Here is a 20,898-nt window from a genome sequence, read left to right as displayed (position 1 = left end):
ATTGCTCTTGAGTTGTTAGGTCTCCTTCGGAGGCGCTCGGGTAGTTGTTAGCAAATCTCGCCCCTCTTGGCTGAGCCTTTGCTCGCCCACCTGTCCTGGTGAAACTGGAAAGGCCTTCGCGCCACCAGTAAACTTTCAATCATAAAAAAAAAAGACTGCTCTGCCAAGAGCAACCGATTATGATGAGATAGCCTATACTGCTCTGATGAAAAACTTGATTTCTCTAATTTCAATCTTAAATTTAATCATAGTACAAAATTTAACAACGTTATTAAAATCTAAAATGTATTATTCAACGAATCGTGTAATTTAAGCGCACATTAATCTCGCTATCCAATACTATATTTATGTTTTAACTTTAGTAAAAATGCATTTGATTTTAGGTGTATTTCTTTCTGTATTTTTATTTATAGGTATATATATATATATTTTGTTTCATTCTTTAACTTGAAACATCATATAGACTACAAATTATTAAAAAATTAGATTTAATAATAGATTGATATTTGTAGATGTTAGATCAGTGGAAGTTATAACGAAAATGCCAGCGGAAGCTGAAAAAATATTTAATGATACTCGACGGATCATTCACGGAGATCAGGTCACTGAAGGCAGACCTTATATGGTAAGATCGAAACGTTTTCAGTAATGGTAGATAACCAATAAATACTACATGCTCTGACGCAAAGCAGTCATTAGATTCAGTTCGTTAAGATCGGTAGCCGCTAGTTTTTTTGAAACTTCGACTTAATCTCCCAAAAGAAACTTATGGTGTTTCCGTATATCATACTAGAAAACCAGGCTGAATACGCCGAGTACATGTGACGTCATTTGGGGTCAAAATCAAATACAAGCTGGCCACAAATAATACACAACACAACTATAAGTAACATTTAATATGGTCGATGTGTGTGATGTAAAATATAACTAGATGATGACCGAGCTTTTCCTCGGTTTTTTTTTGATAACGCCATCTTGTTGTGTCTTCAAAGCGGTTAGTTCCCCTCAATTAAGAAAAATAGAATTATTATTCGCCAATAGATTGCGGGAAGAGTTGATTATTGAAAACACGAATAAAACAATATATCGAAAATAAATCGTAGCTAGATCGATTTATCGCCCCCGAAATCCCCTGTATACTAAATTTTATGAAAATCGTTGGAGCCGTTTCCGAGATTCAGATTATATATAACTAGTCAGGTCATAAGTATTGTCACACAGTAAAAACTTTTCTTTTAGAATGCTGGCCACAAAAAAGTTTATTGAATTCGAATTTCGAATTGTTCATGAAAATAAAAAGGTATACTTTTAGAATTTTACTCATTTTTTAATATGGAGTGGACGCTTAAAGAAGACCGTGTTGCAGTTATTGCGTTGCATCGTTGCGGTTACGCGCCAATTAAAATTTTTAACATACTGAAAAATTTGAATATAACCAAAAGATTCGTTTATCGTACCATCAAACTATACAATGAAGACTCTAGTGTAGATGACAGGTCAAGAAGTGGTCGCCCTCGGTCTGTTAGGACTCCAGCAGTGATAAAAGCTGTGAAGGCGCGAATTCAAAGAAATCCCAAACGTAAGCAGAAACTGTTGGCCCTTCAGATGGGGTTAAGCAGAACCACGGTGAAAAGGGTGTTAAACGAAGACTTAGGGCTTCGGGCATATCGAAGAAAAACAGGACATCGTTTGAATGCTTGTCTAATGGACCTGAGACTGAAGAGATGCCGCGCTTTGTTCAAGCGGTACGCGAGAAAAAAATATCGGGAAATTCTTTTTTCGGATGAAAAAATTTTTACCGTAGAAGAGAGCTACAACAAACAAAATGATAAGGTGTACGCACACAGTAGTGAAGAAGCGAGCAACCGTATTCCGCGTGTCCAACGAGGTCATTTTCCATCCTCGCTCATGGTATGGTTGGGAGTTTCTTATTGGGGCTTAACAGAGGTACATTTTTGTGAGAAAGGTGTAAAAACGAATGCAGCTGTGTATCAAAATACAGTCCTGACGAACCTTGTGGAACCTGTTTCTCATACCATGTTCAATAACAGGCGCTGGGTATTCCAACAAGATTCGGCGCCAGCTCATAGAGCGAAGAGCACACAAGACTGGCTGGCGGCGCGTGAAATCGACTTCATCCGGCACGAAGACTGGCCCTCCTCCAGTCCAGATTTGAATCCGTTAGATTACAAGATATGGCAACACTTGGAGGAAAAGGCGTGCTCAAAGCCTCATCCCAATTTGGAGTCACTCAAGACATCCTTGATTAAGGCAGCCGCCGATATTGACATGGACCTCGTTCGTGCTGCGATAGACGACTGGCCGCGCAGATTGAAGGCCTGTATTCAAAATCACGGAGGTCATTTTGAATAAACTTTAGTGTCATAAGAATCTATGTTTTGTTAAGTTCATTTTGGTATATGAATGGTTACATAATGAATAAACTTGTTTCAATTATTTTACATTAAACATGTGACAGAATTTATGACCTGACTAGGTATGTACAAGAATGGCTCGTTTAAAGGTATACGATGAATAAAATGTATTTATTGATTTCATAAATATGCATCACTAATATTTCAATGATTGAATGCTGATTTTAATTCAATTTGTTTGTTACTCAGTTACCTATTAAATAGGCACCCTGAAAACCATTTACTATTACTTTAAGAATAGTATTTCACGGGAGCATTTAAATTACTACGCGCATGAGTTCGAGTGCCACGTATTCACTGTCGCTCTGTCATTTTCTAGTATGGTAGCGTTAAACGTTTAACGCAACCTTGTTAGAAGTCGCATTAGAAGTTTCACTTCAATAATATTATCCCTCAACTCTCGGCAATTGGATAAAAAAACCTAAAATCTTCGAAAAACATTCCCACAGGTATATTTAAGAATGCCGCGTACAAACAAAAAGCAGTCTAGCTACAGAAGTTGGCTTTGTGGTGGTGTGATCATACATGAAGAATACATTCTTACATCGGCCGCCTGTATTCAAGATGCCGAACACTTTTATATTGTCTCTGGAACTTATAAGTGAGTGTTGTAGTCTTCGTTAATAGCTGGCCGCCATGAGCTTCGAGCGTAAATCAAATTGTTTGTTTGGAAACGATAACTAGGAAAAAAATAAGCCGCTTTAAACTTCGGGCAGATAATTGCGCAAATCTAATTGGTTATTTGAAAACGACAACTAGAAAAACAAATAATCTAATCTGTGTTCTTGATGAGTCTTTGATATCTGTGTTAAGTCTGCTTTAGCTACAGCTTGGGAAGAGAAATCAACTTTTTAACTTTTGTTGTTGTTACTGTGTCAAATTTTAGATATTCAGACGAAGATGACAGATATTCGAATCCATGTATCAAGAACGGAGCAAAAAAAGCAATTTGGAAATGCATACCAAAAAGTAAGTTTTTTTTTTTTATGATTGAAATATTACTGGTGGCCCGGAGGCCTTTCCAGCTTCATCAGGACAGGTGGGCGAGCAAAGGCTCAGCCAGGAGGGGTGGGATTTGGTAACAACTGCCCAAGTACCTCCGAAGGAGACCTAACAACTCAAGAGCAATTGCTTCGCGTATAAATCTACAACCGGATCGGAATTGCGCGAAAAAGTATGTGTCTACAAAAGAAGTCAATAGTATTTGTTAAATTGCACAACCTTATTTGTAAAGTATTAGTAACCAGTTTGTGAGATTGATTATCCATGTTTCTCTTATAGTTAATACCCAACAACAATACAACTGAGACTTTGACCTATTGTCTCAAGGTAGATGTTGTCTTCTTTATGTTTAAAGTAAGAAGGCCATAAGCTTGTGTCAATATTTTCAATTAAGCCCTTATCGCTTTTACAATAATGACTATGAATAAGTTTGTTTTCAATGAAAATTTTCCTAAATTTATAGATTATGTTTTTGACGGTCACGAGAACGACAACATCAGGTGGATGAATAATGACATAGCCATCGTGAAGGTCGAGGACGGGTTCGATTTCTCCAGAAGAATCAGGGGCTGCGATTTCATACCTAAGCCCATTTGTTACAACAATCAGAGTCAGACTTTGGAGAACCCTGGCACTATTGTCAGTATCGCTGGATGGGGTACAACAGCGAAATATAACGACGTAAGTAGCTTTTTCATACCATGAGGTGGTTACAGATTTTTCTCAACAAACATCCAGAGGCTCATCAGTGATTGTAGTCAACAAACGACATTCATGAAGTACCTTAATATCTAACTTTGAAAACCTCTTCGGAGCTAAAGGTATATCTTTTGGTTGGGTAGCCTACAATTTCACCACCCGATCTCTTCCATACGTCGTTAAAGGTGACTAAGGGGCTTACCAGAGATTTTCGCTTAGAAGTAATTATGTATTCTGATCTGAAGGATAAGACAGGCGAATTCATGTCTCAAAACGAGTTGGGCTATTTACGTTTTGATAATTCATAGAGTCCGGTAATAAATACACTAAGAGAAGGAGGTGAACCCATAAAAATGTTATGCTTCAATTTATTTTAAATTATGGAATCACAACTTTTAATGTTTTAATTTCATTTAACTTTAAATTTGATTTTTAGTGGGTAAACAGAAGAAAAGGCAATCAACAGGATCTCTTGGAGTCTCATGTTGAGATAATATCGAAGACCAAATGCAAGAGGCGTTGGGGATCTCGGTACACGAACATCATCGACAATTACATGATCTGTACAAAGGACATCGGTCAAACAATGTCGGAAATATGTAATGTAAGAAATACGAAGATGTTAATAATTATTACTCGAAACTAAATCGAGTTCGTCCATTCTTATTATCAAAAACCGTCACAATGACTATCTTGCCTCTGCGAATCGGTCATGCATTTCGATCTCTCATCTCAAAATCGGCGACGCTATTCACACTGCTATGTCTGGGTATATGCTTCAATTACGTCGAAAAGCTTAACTAGGGTCGCATTTCAACTTATTATCATTCATTTGCTGAAAGAGAGAACAGTATTTTACAGTTACAACACAATTTCACTCTTTTACATTACGATTTTATTTTAAACTAGCCGTACTCGCCCGCTTCGCTGCGCATTTAAAATTAACATTATTATTTATTGTCATCATTATTAAGGAGTCCAAAACTCATATAAATATTAGCCTATCCATTAAATACATGTATTTTCTACATGGATACTAAGTTTCAAGTCAATTGGATGCATGGTTCAGTAGTTATAATGGAACATCCGTAAAAACCACTGTAGATTTATACTATATTAGCATAGATATAGATTAGTATTTTCGTTGGCGATTAGCCATTTCATCTTGATCTCAGGCTATTCGTGAATAAAAAACTGAATAACATTTTTTTTTGTATACAATAAAATTAATTATATTAGCTCTAATTTAAATACTAATGGATGATTAGTCCAAATTCGGGTCGAGTAGAAAAAAATAGTCCAACGGGTAAAAGTCCCGTACATTCAAATCTAATTATTTACAGGAAAAATATGTGGACTGTCAAGATATAAATTACTCGGACGAGGAAGAAACTCGACGTGAGGCTCAATCTGAGAAAATACCAACGAACCTTGTTATGCACTCGTATTATAATGATACGATGGCCAACAACGTAACTGATAACGGTGCAGGGGCGAGAAGATACGCACCAATGGCCGACGGGGGATTCTGTGAGGTAAAACAAAAATTACGAAATACCAAAAGACCCTGGCCAGGTTGAGACACTCCTACACTTTTGGAAATTCTATCTGTAGTATAAGTACCTCGCTGGACGGTGATGTGAGGAGGAAACGTCCTAAAAATACTTGAACGTGTGAAAGAGTTTGTACGTAAGAAGGATAAGTGCAAAGATGACTTAAGATAGGCTTGAATGGAAAAAGAGGACATGCTACGTCAACCTCACTTGGGGCAATAAAAAGAAGATTATTTGTACCCCATTTGATTTTCCGACCAATGTAGATATTTTCTATACTTCTAAATTGTTTTTTTTTTTTTTTTTTTTTTTTTTTTTTTATGATTGAAAGTTTACTGGTGGCCCGAAGGCCTTTCCAGTTTCACCAGGACAGGTGGGCGAGCAAAGGCTCAGCCAAGAGGGGAGGGATTTGCTAACAACTACCCGAGCGCCTCCGAAGGAGACCTAACAACTCAAGAGCAATTGTTTCGCGAATGAATCTACTACCGGATCGGAATCGCGACCCGCTGAGAAGATCCGGCGAGAAACTCAGCGGGCTGATGCATGGGTTAGGTTGCACGTCGACCTCTTTGTCGAGTTCGACGAGTACGGTTACCGGGGTCCCTAAGCCTGCCCCTAGTATTAGAGCTGAAGGCATCTAATGCAAAGGTTATTGGATCTGATGGATCCGTAAGGACGTGTCTAGGGCGTCGACGGTGACTGGCTCCTGCATGATCAGGATTCGGGGAGTAGTCAGCGGCGGCAACGATAAGGCGATTATCATGACGCATAGCCTTATCGAAGTATCGTTCCGACGCTGACTTCATGTATTTCCGAATTGATTCGAGGCCCAGGTCGTCGTGTAGGTCAACGTTCCTCACGAACCACGGAGCCCCGACAGCTAACCTGCAAAAGCGGGATTGTAGGGATTGGAGGGTGTCTATGTGTGTGCGGGCCGCGTGAGCGAACACCACACTCGCGTAAGTCATGACGGGCCTTATGCAAGTTTTGTAAAGTGTCACCTTGTTCCGAAGGGACATTTTACTCCGCTTACAGATCATGGGGACTTCTAAATTGTACAGTGGTGTCAAAATGTAGTTAACACCATTAATCTCTCTCGTTTCCTCTACGGATTAATCATAGTGTAGGGACTTCGATTCCATTCCGAAAATAGGGCACAGCATTCCCGAACTGCTGCCCAGTGACCGTTTCACATCAGCGCAGCGGCCCGAAAATTCGTCCCATTTTTTATGCCAGTGAAAAACATGTTACTTGAAAACCATTTTACCTTTCAATGTTTTAATCGATATTTCTAGAACGATCATGGAGGTCCTTTGGTCTACGGCACAGGCGTGAACTCCATCGTTATTGGTATAATATCTGCATGTCTGGTCAAAGAGAGAACTAATAAATGCTACGGACCATTCCTGTACACCAGCATCTTTAAGAATCGTCAGTTTATTTCTTGTGCCATTTACAAGGATGTCGAGTAAGTAGGCCTAGGGAACTTTAATCAGTCTAACGATTTATGATCGGAAAAAACCTTACCGTTGCATACTTATACCTGAAGCAATAAATATTGCCCAATCGTTATGATAATCGCCTCATCGTTGCCTCCGCTGACTACTCCCCGACTCCGACTCACGCAGGAGCCAGTTACCGCCAACGCCCTACACATACCCTTACCGATCCTTCCAGTCCACTAACGCTATTATTAGACGCCTGCAGCTCTAGCACTAGCAGACTTAGGAACCTTGGTACCCGTACTCGTCGAACTTGGCAAAGAATTTGACGTGCAACCTAACCCATACATCAGCTCGCTAAATTTGCAGCCTTCGAAGACGCTCGGGCAGCTGTTAGCAAATCCCACCCCTCCTGTTAGAGCCCACGCTCGCCCATCTGTCCTGGTGAAACTGGAAAGACCTTCGGACCAACAGTAACCCTTTCTTCCTAAAAAAGAAAGAGATCACCGATGATAGAGATGAGTGAGGCAGAATTATGTGAGGCTGACTTAAAAAAAACATTCCGAACCGGACACGACCTTCAGAAACGAAGATACCGATTCTAACAAAGAAACAGAATTTATATGCCTTGAGGAGATTATAGAAAATATTTAAACCGGAGGAGAAGCTAACTAAGTCTTCGTCATTATTTTTATTTCAGACCGAAATGTAGACGCCAATTCAGATCCGGAATAACACACGTTGAACAAGAGATTTCGTGGAAGAATCACGTTGACGGGTAATTTGTAAAATATATTGAACATCTTGGATAACATTACTGATATGGCTGGAAACAAGTGAATCTTCTAAAGTACGATAAAACGTCTCATGTGATTTAAATGGGAGATTTTTATTTTTTATGAAACAGTACAGAAAATCATATTTGTGTTTATGTGTGACTTTTACGTGTTTATGAATTATCTAGCGGAAAAAATGGTCATTGTATGAACACGTCCGGCATCGTCAACCTGTGTGCTTAGTGAGAGTTTTTTAACGTTGTAACTATATTGAGATCTTAGAACTTATATCTCGAGGTGGGTGGCGCATTTACGTTGTAGGTGTCTATGGGCTCCAGTAACCACTTAACACCAGGTGGGCTGTGAGCTCGTCCATCCATCTAAGCAATAAAAAATAAAAATGAAAAACGTTCTCGGTAGCGTAAAAGTTAACTCAAATTTGTATGGAGTTGGAACGTTTGCCGTTGGGGGCGCTGCATATTTATCTTTTTAAACATTCACGCATTGCATTAGTATCCGTATGAAGACTTTCGTTTCAATATACTGAGCCTCCCATAATGTGAGAATGTAAGACTTCGTGAAAATGTTGTGTGTGAATTTCGATAACACTGGACTAAATTATTTGCCTAAAATCAAAAGTTTTTTCTTCTTTGTAGCCCTGCAAGAAATGAAATTGAACCAGGTAAAGAGATACTACCCCGAGATCACGATTCACCGGTCAATGCTTCCGAAGACAAAGCCTTCGTAAGCAGCGGGTTCATACTCCGAGCTTTCAATAGCACTACAAAACTGAATGAAACTGTTGCTTAATTTAAAACAATAATAAAATTTATAAAAATAAAATATTTTATTTCTATTATTATCAATTAAGATTTATTTAAGATTTGAATTTTATTTTTTGTGAAAACTTTTGATGTCAGTGATGCCAGGAAATTAGTTGCCGCCATGCATCCAATTTTTGTAATAATTTTTATCACAAATATCTATCTTAAAATTGGACACAATTTAAAGTCTTCCCAAATTTGGAAATGGGCTGAAGGCAATTCTTCTTTAGCCCACTGAGTTTTTCGCCGGGTCTTCTCCCACTGTTCGCAATTCTGATCCGGTAATAGATTCTGCGAAGTACTGCTCTTGCTAGGGCTAATGTTAGCAAATTCTCACAGGTTGAGCCCGTGGGCTTACCTACCCATTCGGGCGTAGCTAGGATAGCCCCAAGGCTACCAACGAATAGGTAGGAAAAACAATGTTATTATTATATATATTTTTTGCAAAATGATACATAGAAATAAATCATCATGATGTCAGTTCATTCGATATCTAACGGCTGTGCATACGATGTATACATAAAAAAAACGGTCCGCGTGCAACTTGATGCACATGTATGAAGTGAAACTTCTTTTTCGATGTGTAGTATTGTGGTTTTCTTCATTTTTCATCCTTAAATCAAATTGCTCTTGTAAAAGGGAATGCTGTGTATAAGAGATGCGACATATTCAACATTTATAGTATATATATATTATATTGTAAATTATAGATAAAAAAATAAACATATATAATTTTTAAATACTTCATTAAAATATTGGACGCTACTCGTTGCTAACGCTCGCGTTGGCCTGTAACAGGTATACTACGCGCATGCGTTCGAGTGCCACGCATTCACTCTCGCTCTATCTCTTTCTATTTCATGATAGCGTTAAACGTTTAACCAGTTTAACGCAACCTTGTTGAAAGTCGCATTAGAAGTTTCACTTCAATAACTGATGTATACTAGCTGAGCGCTCGTGAACTCTTATCCTCAGTGTATATAGGTATTACATGTTTTAAATCACTTATTCGTTTACATGAGAGACTTATCATAAAAATAATTAAAATAGAAATCAAAATTAAAATTAAATTGTTATCTGACTTCATCCGGGAGATTTGTTATTGAAAACTAAATGAATCATAACGATTCGTGTGATTGAGCAGAAAATTATTAAATCGATCTGTGATTGGTTTTTTAAAACAATTCGTTTATTCGCTGGGCCGACTTGGATAGCTTTTGTCCAAGATGACACGTATCACACTGTTCCTAGTTCCACTTTCTGTTGTATTAGGTAAGTTTCTATTTTTCCAACTAATTTTATTCTACTTCATGATCATATTTTCACGTAATCAATTAATTACTAGTGAAACACCCTCACCCTCTGCTGTGAACCATGGCTAGTTGTACAAAAACATCGATTTAATTATTTTATTTTATTGCCCTTGTAGGCAGACGAGCATACCCACCTGATGGTGAGTGGTTACCGTCGCCCATGGACTTCAGCTATGCCAGGGGCAGAGCCAAGCCGCTGCCTACCGCTAATTATGTTTTTCTTAATGCTTTAGCTATTCGTGCGCCATTTACGTGGATGGTGCTATGAGGTAATTAATTCCAGAAGTGCCAACAGCATCAATTTACCATTAACGTATTTCAGAATTATTATAGTTCCGTGTTGTTTGTTTGTTGTCTATGTTCCGGTGAGAAACGAGTATTAATGCAATGCAATTAGTTCGGGAATTACAGAATTAAAATAATATAAATATGGATAAAAATTCAAAGCGTATATTTTAACATGTCACGCAGTGCTCAGTTTGCGCGGTAAAAAACAAAACCACAGACTATCTATATTCAGGCGCCTAAACACAATAGGTTTTGATTATACAATGAGTACTAACGGTTCTAAAGAAGATACAGGTATAAATTATTGTCGTCTCTGTCGCCTAAACAAATTTTTGGTAAAAGCATGCTCTGCGGGAATGGAACAGAGATTTTCTCTTTGCACGAAAAAAAATCATTAATACAGTATAAATGAAATAAATGAACATCTGAATTAAGCATATTTTTTATTTTTTGATTAGATGTTTAGAAGAGCTCACAGCCCACCTGGTGTTAAGTGGTTACTGGAGCCCATAAACATCTACAACGTAAATGCGCCATCCACCTTGAAATATAACTTCTAAGTTCTCAGTATAGTTACAACGGCTGCCCCACCCTCCAAACCGGAACGCATTACTGCTTCACGGTAGAAATAGGCAGGGTGGTGTTACCTACCCGTGCGGACTCACAAGAGGTCCTACCACCAGTAATTACGCAAATTATAATTTTGCGGTTTTGATTTTTATTACACGATGTTATTCCTTCACCGTGGAAGTCAATCGTGAAACTTTGTTAAGTACGTATTTCATTAGAAAAATTGGTACCCGCCTGCGGGAATCGAACACTAGTGCATCGCTCAACACGAATGCACTGGACGTTTTATCCTTTATGCCACGACGACTTCATAGAATATGTTCTGCACTACATTGTTTTTTGTACAGTCCTATTTATTTTAATAGGTATGGTTGGATTATTGGGTAAACTTACTTTACGTTGTACATTTAAACATCACAAATAAAAGTGACGGAATAACTTAAAACCTGGTAGTACCTGCCGGGCATCGAGTCTGAAATTTTTTAGTGCTTATACACGAACTCACGGCCAATCTTGTATCGTATTTTATTATTATATCCTACTAGCTGACCCGGCAGACTTCGTAGTGCCTCAATCTATATATAAAAGATCTAAGCTTTTGTACGAAATAAACTTAAAACAAACAAAAGGAATCCGTCCGACGGGGGACACATCAAAGGGAATACAAAATTGTTATTTTTATTTAATTCCGAGCATTTTCATATTTATCTACCTTTTGAACCTTCTCTGGATTTCTACAGATAATTCAAGACCAAAATTAGCCAAATCGGTCCAGCCGTTCTCGAGTTTTGGCGAGACTAACGAACAGCGATTCATTTTTATGTACTTAAATACTAAGTATATAGATTATATAGTATTATATTGTATAGATCGCATGTCTCGAGTGGTATTTAGGTTTGAATAACATCGTGTAGTAAAAATCAAACCCGCAAAATTATAATTTGCGTAATTACTGGTGGTAGGACCTCTTGTGAGCCCGCGCGGGTAGGTACCACCAACCTGCCTACTTCTGCCGTGAAGCAATAATGCGTTTCGGTTTGTAGGGTGGGGCAGCCGTTGTAACTATACTTGAGACCTTAGATCTTATATCTCAAGGTGAGTGGCGCTTTTATGTTGTGGATGTCTATGGGCTCCAGTAACCAGTTAACACCAGTTTGGCTGTGAGCTCGTCCACCCATCTAAGCAATAAAAAAAATGTCTATGGACTTCGGTTAGCACTTACTGCAAGCTGTTCCGAATTTTGTACGATAGTTGATTATGAAGGCACATTGGACTGCAGCCAGTGCGCGTTTCTTTACGACATTTATGTTCTAAGCCCGACAAGAAGAAACGGATGCTATCATAAAACCTTATATATGGAAATCCCAAGGTATCAATTCCTTCGGGTCGGATTAAGACATAAATAAAACAGCGTACTTTACTAGATCTTACTCGTCATGTACAAAACATTTAAGTAAAGCATACACTTGCGTCCATGATACAGTCACACTCCATTGATTCACCCCTAAAACCAATACCGTCTTTACCATAAGGGCACACGGGGCCCGTGCCCAGGGCCCCAAATCTCAGGGGGCCCCTAAGGACCGACAATTTCTCTCACACATTTATTCGGATTCCGTTATCGTGATCGTAACCAAAAAACCAGCAGCATTCTAATATCATTAATGACATATTATATCATACTGTATTTGATTACATATAATAAATGGTCATACTCAGTAAAAAAATGTTATTATAATTCGCTTTTTTTACTTTCCAAAAGGGCGTCAAATTCTTGTGTGCCAAAGGGCCCCAGCCTAATTTAAGACGTCCCTGCCTAAAACCCCTAGTTAATTCCACAGGGATAGCACATACGTTACCATCTCAAACAGAACATGCTACGACTGAACTTTCAAAGGCGTCAAACCAGACCACTTCCCGTAACGGTACCAGTAAAGCAAACGAAGACGAAGGCTGGGAGTTCGAAAATACCACCGTTGTAGACACAAGGAGAATTTTGTACAGCAAAGACGTACAAGTAGGAAACAGACCTTATATGGTAAGACAATGTGTTCCTTTTCCAACGATACACACAATAACATATTGGACCAATTCATCAACGTAGACTCAAAACCGATGAGGATATAGACTTGAAATCTTAAAACATAATTTTTGCTTTAATTACTGAATATTTGATTGACTCGGTGGTGCAGTATTTAACGCCTGACTCATTTCGGATCCTGCCTATCCAGTATTGGTGCTTTTAGTTACCTCAAGCACCAGTTCCTCAGTACCTCAAACACCGTTCTCGTCGTTCCCATCGCTTCCGACAAAAGGTTCGGCAAGTAAATTAACCCATAGACACAGCTCACTCAGTTTCTGGTCGGATCTTCTCAGTGGTTCGAGTTTCCAATCCGGTGATTGATTCTGCGAAGAACTGCTCTTGTTAGGGCCAGTGTTAGCAACGTCACTAGATTAGAGCTCCGTGAGCACACCTACTCGCCCGGTTACGTTGGCATAGCACCTTAAGTTACCAACTTAGGTAGAAAAAAAAACGCGCCAAGGGTTCGATTCTCACATCCGGCAAACATGCATGTGATGAACAGATTTGTTTGCTCTTTGTCTGGATGTTTATTATCTGTATAAATGTATAAAAGTATCTATGTTAGTCTCTGGTCCCCATAACACAGGGAAACCTGATTTAGGGCCTGACATGCGTGATTTGTTATTTTTATTATTAGTTATTATTATACTCCTATAGGTCTATCTCCAACTGACTAAAGAATCAGCGAAAGCCCACAAGTACCGTGGCTGGTTATGCGGGGGTGTCATCGTGGATCAGTACTATGTCCTCACATCGGCAGCTTGTGTTGAAGATGCCGATCGGTTTTACATCGTCTCCGGCACCACTAAATATGTGGATAGCTTCGATTATAAAAAGAACGACTGTGTGTGCAAAAATCGTAGAAGAGTTGTTTGGAAATGCATACCTAAGAGTAAGTTGCGAAACATTATACACGAACACGAAATTCTAGCTATATGCTCCCAGAAATCATGTGCATATCTGTTAAGATAACTCATGTTAATTCCTAAATTTACTGTGGAATACCGGTGGTAGATTCTGCGAAGTACTGCTCTTGCTGGGGCCACTGTTAGCAACACCCCGGTTTGAGCCCCGTGAACTCACCTACATGTTAGGGCGAAGTTGAAATAGCCTCTGAAGGCTATTAGCGTAGGTAGGGAAAAAAAAACTGTGGATTATCGGCCAACGGGTTTTACTTCTTAAATAAAATGTCGCGTGTCTTGATCCAGATTACAAATTCGACTTCCAAGACAGCATCAAGTGGTCTTCGAACGACATAGCCATTGTGAAAGTAGACAAACCCTTCAAATTTGGCGTCATGGAGAAAGGATGTGAATTCGCAACGGACCTTATTTGCTACAATAACATCAGTAGGGAACTCGAGAAAGCCGGTACCAAAGGTTGGATTGCGGGATGGGGAAGTATGAATACGTTCAGGGAGGTTAGTTCCATATTTAATACTGTAAGTGTGTGTGTGTGTGTATTTTTTATTGCCCTTGTAGCCAGACGAGCATATGACCCACTTGATGAGTGGCTACCGTCGACGTTAGCAACGGTAGGGGCAGAGCCAAGCCGCTGCTTGCCTACCGTTAACTGTGTGTGCTAAAGCTTCAACATATATTAGTTTCTGAATAACAATCTTACATTTGCCTTTAATGGACGAGCTCACGGCCAAACTGATGTTAGGTAGGTAGTTACCAGATCTCAGACGTCAACAATCTAAATGCCGACACCCATCTTAAGATATGAATTCTAAATCTCAGTTTTTACAGTACAACGGCTGTCCCACCATTCAGGCTACCCCTCTTTGAACCTAAACGCATTGCTGCTTCACTGCAGAAATATCCAAATTGGTAATATCTACCCGCGCGCGTTCCCAAAAAGCCATAGCATCATTAATTACGCCAACTAGAGTTTTTGCTCCTTCGATTTTTATTACACGATCCTTCAGTGTACAACTCATTCGTGAACATTCGTGAAGTACGTATTTCATTAGAAAAATTGCCAGTAGTGGGTAAATTAGCACAGTTATATTATTGTCGCATATGCAATTGGTCCAGGAATCGATACGAATGTATCGGGCGCGTTATCTTTTAGGACATGACGTCTTCAAACTGCTAGACAGATATGCCTGTATCAATCAAAGTAACATTTGTAGTTGGCAACGTTATAACTTGAAATGTATCGCTAAAATTTTATTATTTAATTTACTAAATGCCTGCTCTGTATATTTCACCGTATTTCAGGGAGTATACCGGCGTCAAGATGTGCATATACCGGAGAACTCCAAGTGTCTACAAGAAGCTAAAGTTTGCATAATGGACAATGAATCTTGCGCCAAGAAATGGGCTCAGAAATTCCGAAACATTATCACGCAATATATGATCTGCACCAAAGATGTTATGAAGAGACTCAGCGAGATCTGTGATGTGAGTTGAATGAAAAAACGTTAGCACTCAAAATGATTCCAATTATTCCAAAATGACCCAGTACCACATATGACGTAGTATGTACGTTCTTGGGTATTAATTACAAAGGGAAGGTATTTTTTACTTTTTATTGCTTAGATGGGTGAACGAGCTTACAGCCAACCTGGTGTTAATTGCTACTAGAGCCCATATATATCTACAACGCAAATGCGCCACCCACCTTGAGATATAAGTTCTAAGGTCTCAGTATAGTTACAACGGCTGCCCCACCCTTCAAACCGAAACTTATTACTGCTTCACGGTAGAAATAGACAGGGCTGTGGTACCTACCCGAGTGGGCTCGCAAGAGGTCCCACCACCAGTAATAAGGTCTTTCATTAAGTGGGCGAAATTGTTCGTTAGGCCAAGAACTTGCATATGCAAGTATGCATTATGCAAATGCTTGCATATATATGCAAGCTTATCTTGAAAATGTCGCTAATGGAATTCAGGCAATTGTCAAATATTTTGGGTTTTGTCATAGCTGTACCACATATGTACATAGTTACGGCAATAGCAACGTCAATTATTCAAATGGAATTTGATTTATAGAAAAAATACGCCAACTGTACGGACGTAGATACAAGACGAGCGGAGGCTGATGATTGGAATGATGCTGCAGCAGATACATTGAACGTAGATCTGGGCAGGCACCTGAAGGATCCTGATGATTATACGGCGAGGCGTTCTTCGCTTCAGGGTGGCTTTTGCGAGGTTATCTATATATTAATACGTGAAGCAAAAACTTTGTATCCCTTTTTACGAAAATTACGCGGACGGAGGAGTATGAAATTTTCCATACTTATAGAGAATATAGAGAAGAAGTGCACAATGCTAATTTTTTTTTAAATACTGCATAAAAGATACATTAAATCAATAAAGAAAACATTACACACACTGCATACTATGTATTTGACGCACACACGCATGCATACTATTTATTGTCAAACTTTTGTTCTTGACGTCTGTTGTCATTGAGGTTAAATATTGTTTGTCTTTGTTAATATTTTTTATAGTGTAGTCTTGGCGAATTTATGATTATAGAAGTATAAATACAATTATAAAATAGTGTACAAACTTACAATTCCAATTAATTATAGTCGAATTTCGACTATTGCGGGACCTCTAGTCTGAATTATTTTGGGTGTTTATTAAGTGCTTTTTATAATTATTATAATTATTTATGCAGAATGACCACGGTGGGCCGCTGATTGTGAAATACCAAGGCAAGGAACGAGTTATCGGCGTCATATCGGCGTGCAAGATCGATCCTAAGTCCCACAGTTGTCACGGGCCCTTCCTATACACGTCAGTTTTCAAGAATCGTCAATTCCTCTCGTGTGCGATAAACAAGGACGTTGAGTGAGTTTTCTACTTTATAACTTTGAACCCTTTGGGTGATTTATACAGTAAAAGGTCTTACTGTAAAAGGCAAAGGAAGGGTATAAGTTCCGTAAATATGCCGCGAATACAGAAACCGTGTATATGGAATGCTAATTTACATATATAGGATTATAAGGAATACGATCTTAGGTGGCAAAATAAAAAAAAGCAAGTACATACAGGTTATGTGTAACAAAACGAATTTAATTGAAATTTTTAGACCATATTGATTAATGATTAGATACCTGCATTTGGATATTGGAATCCTTTTTATCTTATTTATTCATTTATTAGGCACACAATACACATCACAAGCTAAAAATATACATAAAAAGTAAAAAGAAACAAAATCTGGCTTGCAACATAAGCTACGTGCACACGACTAAACAATTTAAAAAGTTTGCGTTTGTTTAAGTTATCGCGTGTGTAAGTGGTCCCTTCTCCCACTTTGCCGACCCCCTTGGGAATCCCTGTTATAGACAGTGGTAGGACCTCTTGTGAGTCCGCACGGGTAGGTACCACCACCCCACCTATTTCTGCCGTGAAGCAGTAATGCGTTTCGGTTTGAAGGGTGGGGCAGCCGTTGTAACTATACTGAGACCATAGAACTTATATCTCAAGGTGTGTGGCGCATTTACGTTGTAGATGTCTATGGGTTCCAATAACCACTTAACACCAGGTGGGCTGTGAGCTCGTCCACATAGCTAGGCAATAAAATTAAAAAAAAAACAGATGTTCATCAAAAATGGCAACATGGTTTTTGCACATACGCCCTTATCTCGAAACGTTTCAAAAACTGTACACTTCAATACATTTTTATATACCTATGCGTAATTTTAATTCTAGTATTAGCTAAATTAATGTTTTCGAATTTCAAGAAACAACTGCCGGCGTGTTTTCCGTTCGGGTATCACTCACGAAGAGTGGACGGTCAGTTGGGATGGTGTCAAGTAAGTTACATCCATATATTATTTAACTGTAATAGTAGTAGCAAACTTAATTTGATGCTCTGAGTAGGAACGTATAACTTATTTTAATGGCGCTGGTCGTCAGATAATTGGACGCCGGTCGAACCCGTCGCTTGAGACGAAGGGCTCGACGAGCGAATTAACCCACAGACACAGCCCACTGAGTTTCTCGCCGGATCTTCTCAGTGGGTCGCGTTTCCGATCCGGTGGTAGATTCTGCGAAGCACAACTCTTGCTAGGGTTCGTGTTAGCAACAACGTCAGGTTTGAGCCCCGCGAGCTCACCTACTAGTTCGGTGAATCTAGAATAACCCTAGGTTACTATAAGAAGTAGGAAAAAGAATTGTGAAAATTGGCGAAACGCATAGCCGTACTGTCAATTGGTGGTATGGTGGGCCTCTTGTACGCAGTAAGTACGGCCGCCCTGCCTATTTTTGGCTCAAAGCAGCAATGCGTTCCGGTTTGATGGGTTGGGACATAGTACGATCGAGACTTAAACCTTATGTCTCAAGACGGGTGGCGGCATTCAGTGATGTACATATATAGGCACTGAGTCACTTAGCGGAAAAAAATTGTTCACCTCAGTTTCAAGATGTGTGACGGAATTTGTATTGTTGTAAAAAAAGTTTTGACAAATGCGAGCACAAGATTTTTCCCCGATTATTCATTTAATTGATTATCCTTTTTAATTTTTTTTATTTGACATTTTGAAAGAAAAAATAATGTTTGAAAAACAATATATATTTTATGAAAATAATACATGGTCTTGTGAAGCTGATGATGAAAAACGAAAATTGAGAAACAGGAGTGATAGCGGCCCTTTTCAATATATATTTTTGCCTATTTTTGTATAGATTTATTTTCTATTTTCAGTGACGATGAAGATAAATTGAGGTATGCTAGTTTTTAATAGTCTTAGTTATTTAATTGATAGTTTGTAGAATAAAAGAAGTTTAAACCTTATCATGAAATGAATAATAATACTCGGTTTTTAATGGAAATAAATTTAAAGGAATAACGGTAATTATAAGTTGCAGCCAATTTATTGTTTTCTCATCTTATTTTTATTGTTCATTTAGATTTTGCCCCACATGAATAATATATTATTTTTTAATTAAATAATGCTTCAAGACTGTTCGTAACAAATCCATTATAAAAATCTAGCATCTTCTTGGGACGAACTGTAGACATAATTTAAAGGCATAATATTTACCAACGCGCTTGATTTAATGCTTAAGTAATTAAATTTTAATTATTCATTTTTTTACCTATACAAATTTTAAACGCTCTTAGACGTAGACAAGTCGAAATCGTCCGTGCGTAACTGGAATAGCCCTTTAGGCTACCAGCAAAACGGTAGGGAAAAAATAGAAAAAAAGTACAAGTCCATAATTCGTTAAATTTCTATATAAACCCATAGATATAATTAAAATACGTATATGCTGATTAATCCGTTACATTCTATCATAAAACTGTACTAAGCACAAAACTAGTACTTTTAAATTACCTCTTCATTTTTTATATCTTCTCCGAAATGGTGGTAGTTTATTCCTTTTTGAAAACTTCTGTCGTAATACTACCTACCGTTTGTATTAAATAAAATATATCGTATAAACTATATCGTATGTATAAAATATATATTTGTAATTGTACTTCCAGTGAGCATAAAGACGATGGTGATAATTCAGACAGAAGGTAATTTTCACATGTACACCAACAGTTGCCGTATTAGATAGCGCTAAGAAAATAACGTAAAAGACTGAAAATTTTGATTGGCCGTCAATTGTATTACAACTAGAGGTCGGAGTAGGTAGATTGATTTAAGGTCGTTGACGTCAAACGTAGAGGATAATATGGATATGCCTCCAAAATACCGGAACTTCATATTTATTGTGATATTTGTTCCGGAATTTAGCATGAATCTGTGTTTAAAGTGAAAAACGTGTTAATAATATTAATCTACGCTACCAGTGCTAGCTAATGGTGAAAGAAATCAGTATTTTATTTTATACAAAAATACCTTGGAATAGTTACATAAGGGGGCAATTCTCGAAAACATTAGGGCCTAACAAATGCCTTTGCGTGTACATCATCCGCGGCGCAACCGCTCTGAGTTTTTTAACGTTCTCGACAGCGTAAAATTTACCTCATATTTGTATGGATTGTATGGAATGGGATCGTTTTAACTCTCAGACACAGCCCACTGAGTTTCTCGCCGGATCTTCTCAGTGGGTCGCGTTTCCGATCCGGTGGTAGATTCTGCGAAGCACGGCTCTTGCTAGGGTTCGTGTTAGCAACGTCATCAAGTTTGAGCCCCGTGAGCTCACCTACAAACGTTAGGGTTACGCTGAAATAGCCTCTCAAGGCTCTCAGCTTAGGTAGGAAAAAAAATAAAAAATAAAAATGGGATCGTTTGCGTACGTTTGCCGCTAGGGGCGCTGTTCCAACTGCATACAAAAATGGGTTAACTTTTACGCTATCGAGAACGTTAAGACACTCGCACTAAGCACACAGAATGCTACTCTAGCTAAGTTACAATAAGATCATTTTTGTTACAGCGACATTGACGAACTGAGGAGTGGAAAGATTAAATCGCAAAAACAAAACAAAAACACAGATGCTGCAAACGATAGTGACGAAGAACCGGCTGACAAAAAAGCTAGAGCTGGCAAAACGAAGGAAGATGCCTCCGTGAAGCCGAAGAAAAATAAGACAAAATCAAGTAAACGCAATAAGAAAACTAAGAAATCTAAAGATAAATCAGACGGAAAAGGTAAAAAGGAAGTAATGTATGAATCGACTAAAGAAGATAACGTTAATAATCCCGATGACGAATAGATTTCAATAAAGTTTTAAAAACATTAGTTTCTGGTATCACTAATTTTTTTACCTACCTATGTTGATGATAGCCTTGAGAGGCTATATCAGCTTCTACTTGATGTGTAGGTGAGCTCACGGGGCTCAAACCGGGTGTGTTACTAACACTGGCCCTAGTAAGAGCAGTGCTTCGCAGAATCTACCACCGGATCAGAAACGCGACCCACTGAGAAGATCCGGCGAGAAACTCAGTGGGCTATCACTATCCGTACGAGGACAAACTATGAAAAAAAATACTT

The 20,898-nt window shown here is 38.5% G+C and overlaps 2 protein-coding genes across 2 annotated transcripts; both read left to right on the top strand.

The window, feature by feature from the left end:
- Positions 1-340: 340 nt before the first annotated feature.
- Positions 341-8,750, top strand: LOC101743483 (uncharacterized). Its single transcript, XM_012691252.3, has 10 exons — positions 341-413; positions 513-625; positions 2,885-3,036; positions 3,322-3,404; positions 3,901-4,118; positions 4,573-4,740; positions 5,480-5,671; positions 6,985-7,157; positions 7,832-7,909; positions 8,564-8,750. The coding sequence occupies exons 1-10, from the start codon at positions 368-370 to the stop codon at positions 8,715-8,717; spliced, it is 1,377 nt and encodes a 458-aa protein (XP_012546706.2). The 5' UTR covers positions 341-367; the 3' UTR covers positions 8,718-8,750.
- A 904-nt stretch (positions 8,751-9,654) lies between these two features.
- Positions 9,655-20,646, top strand: LOC101743340 (uncharacterized). The gene is made up of 11 exons (XM_021348475.3): positions 9,655-10,003; positions 12,744-12,940; positions 13,643-13,877; positions 14,194-14,405; positions 15,211-15,393; positions 15,985-16,146; positions 16,622-16,794; positions 17,694-17,765; positions 18,656-18,676; positions 19,442-19,477; positions 20,341-20,646. Exons 1-11 carry the CDS (start codon positions 9,958-9,960, stop codon positions 20,618-20,620), a joined length of 1,617 nt encoding a protein of 538 aa, XP_021204150.3. The 5' UTR covers positions 9,655-9,957; the 3' UTR covers positions 20,621-20,646.
- The last annotated feature ends 252 nt before the right edge of the window (positions 20,647-20,898 follow it).

This window comes from Bombyx mori, chromosome 26 (assembly GCF_030269925.1).
Source record: "Bombyx mori chromosome 26, ASM3026992v2".
In the NCBI taxonomy this organism is placed as follows: Eukaryota; Metazoa; Arthropoda; class Insecta; order Lepidoptera; family Bombycidae; genus Bombyx; species Bombyx mori.
The sequence above is the reverse complement of the archived record's forward strand: the minus strand, read 5'-3'. Positions and strand labels throughout refer to the sequence as shown.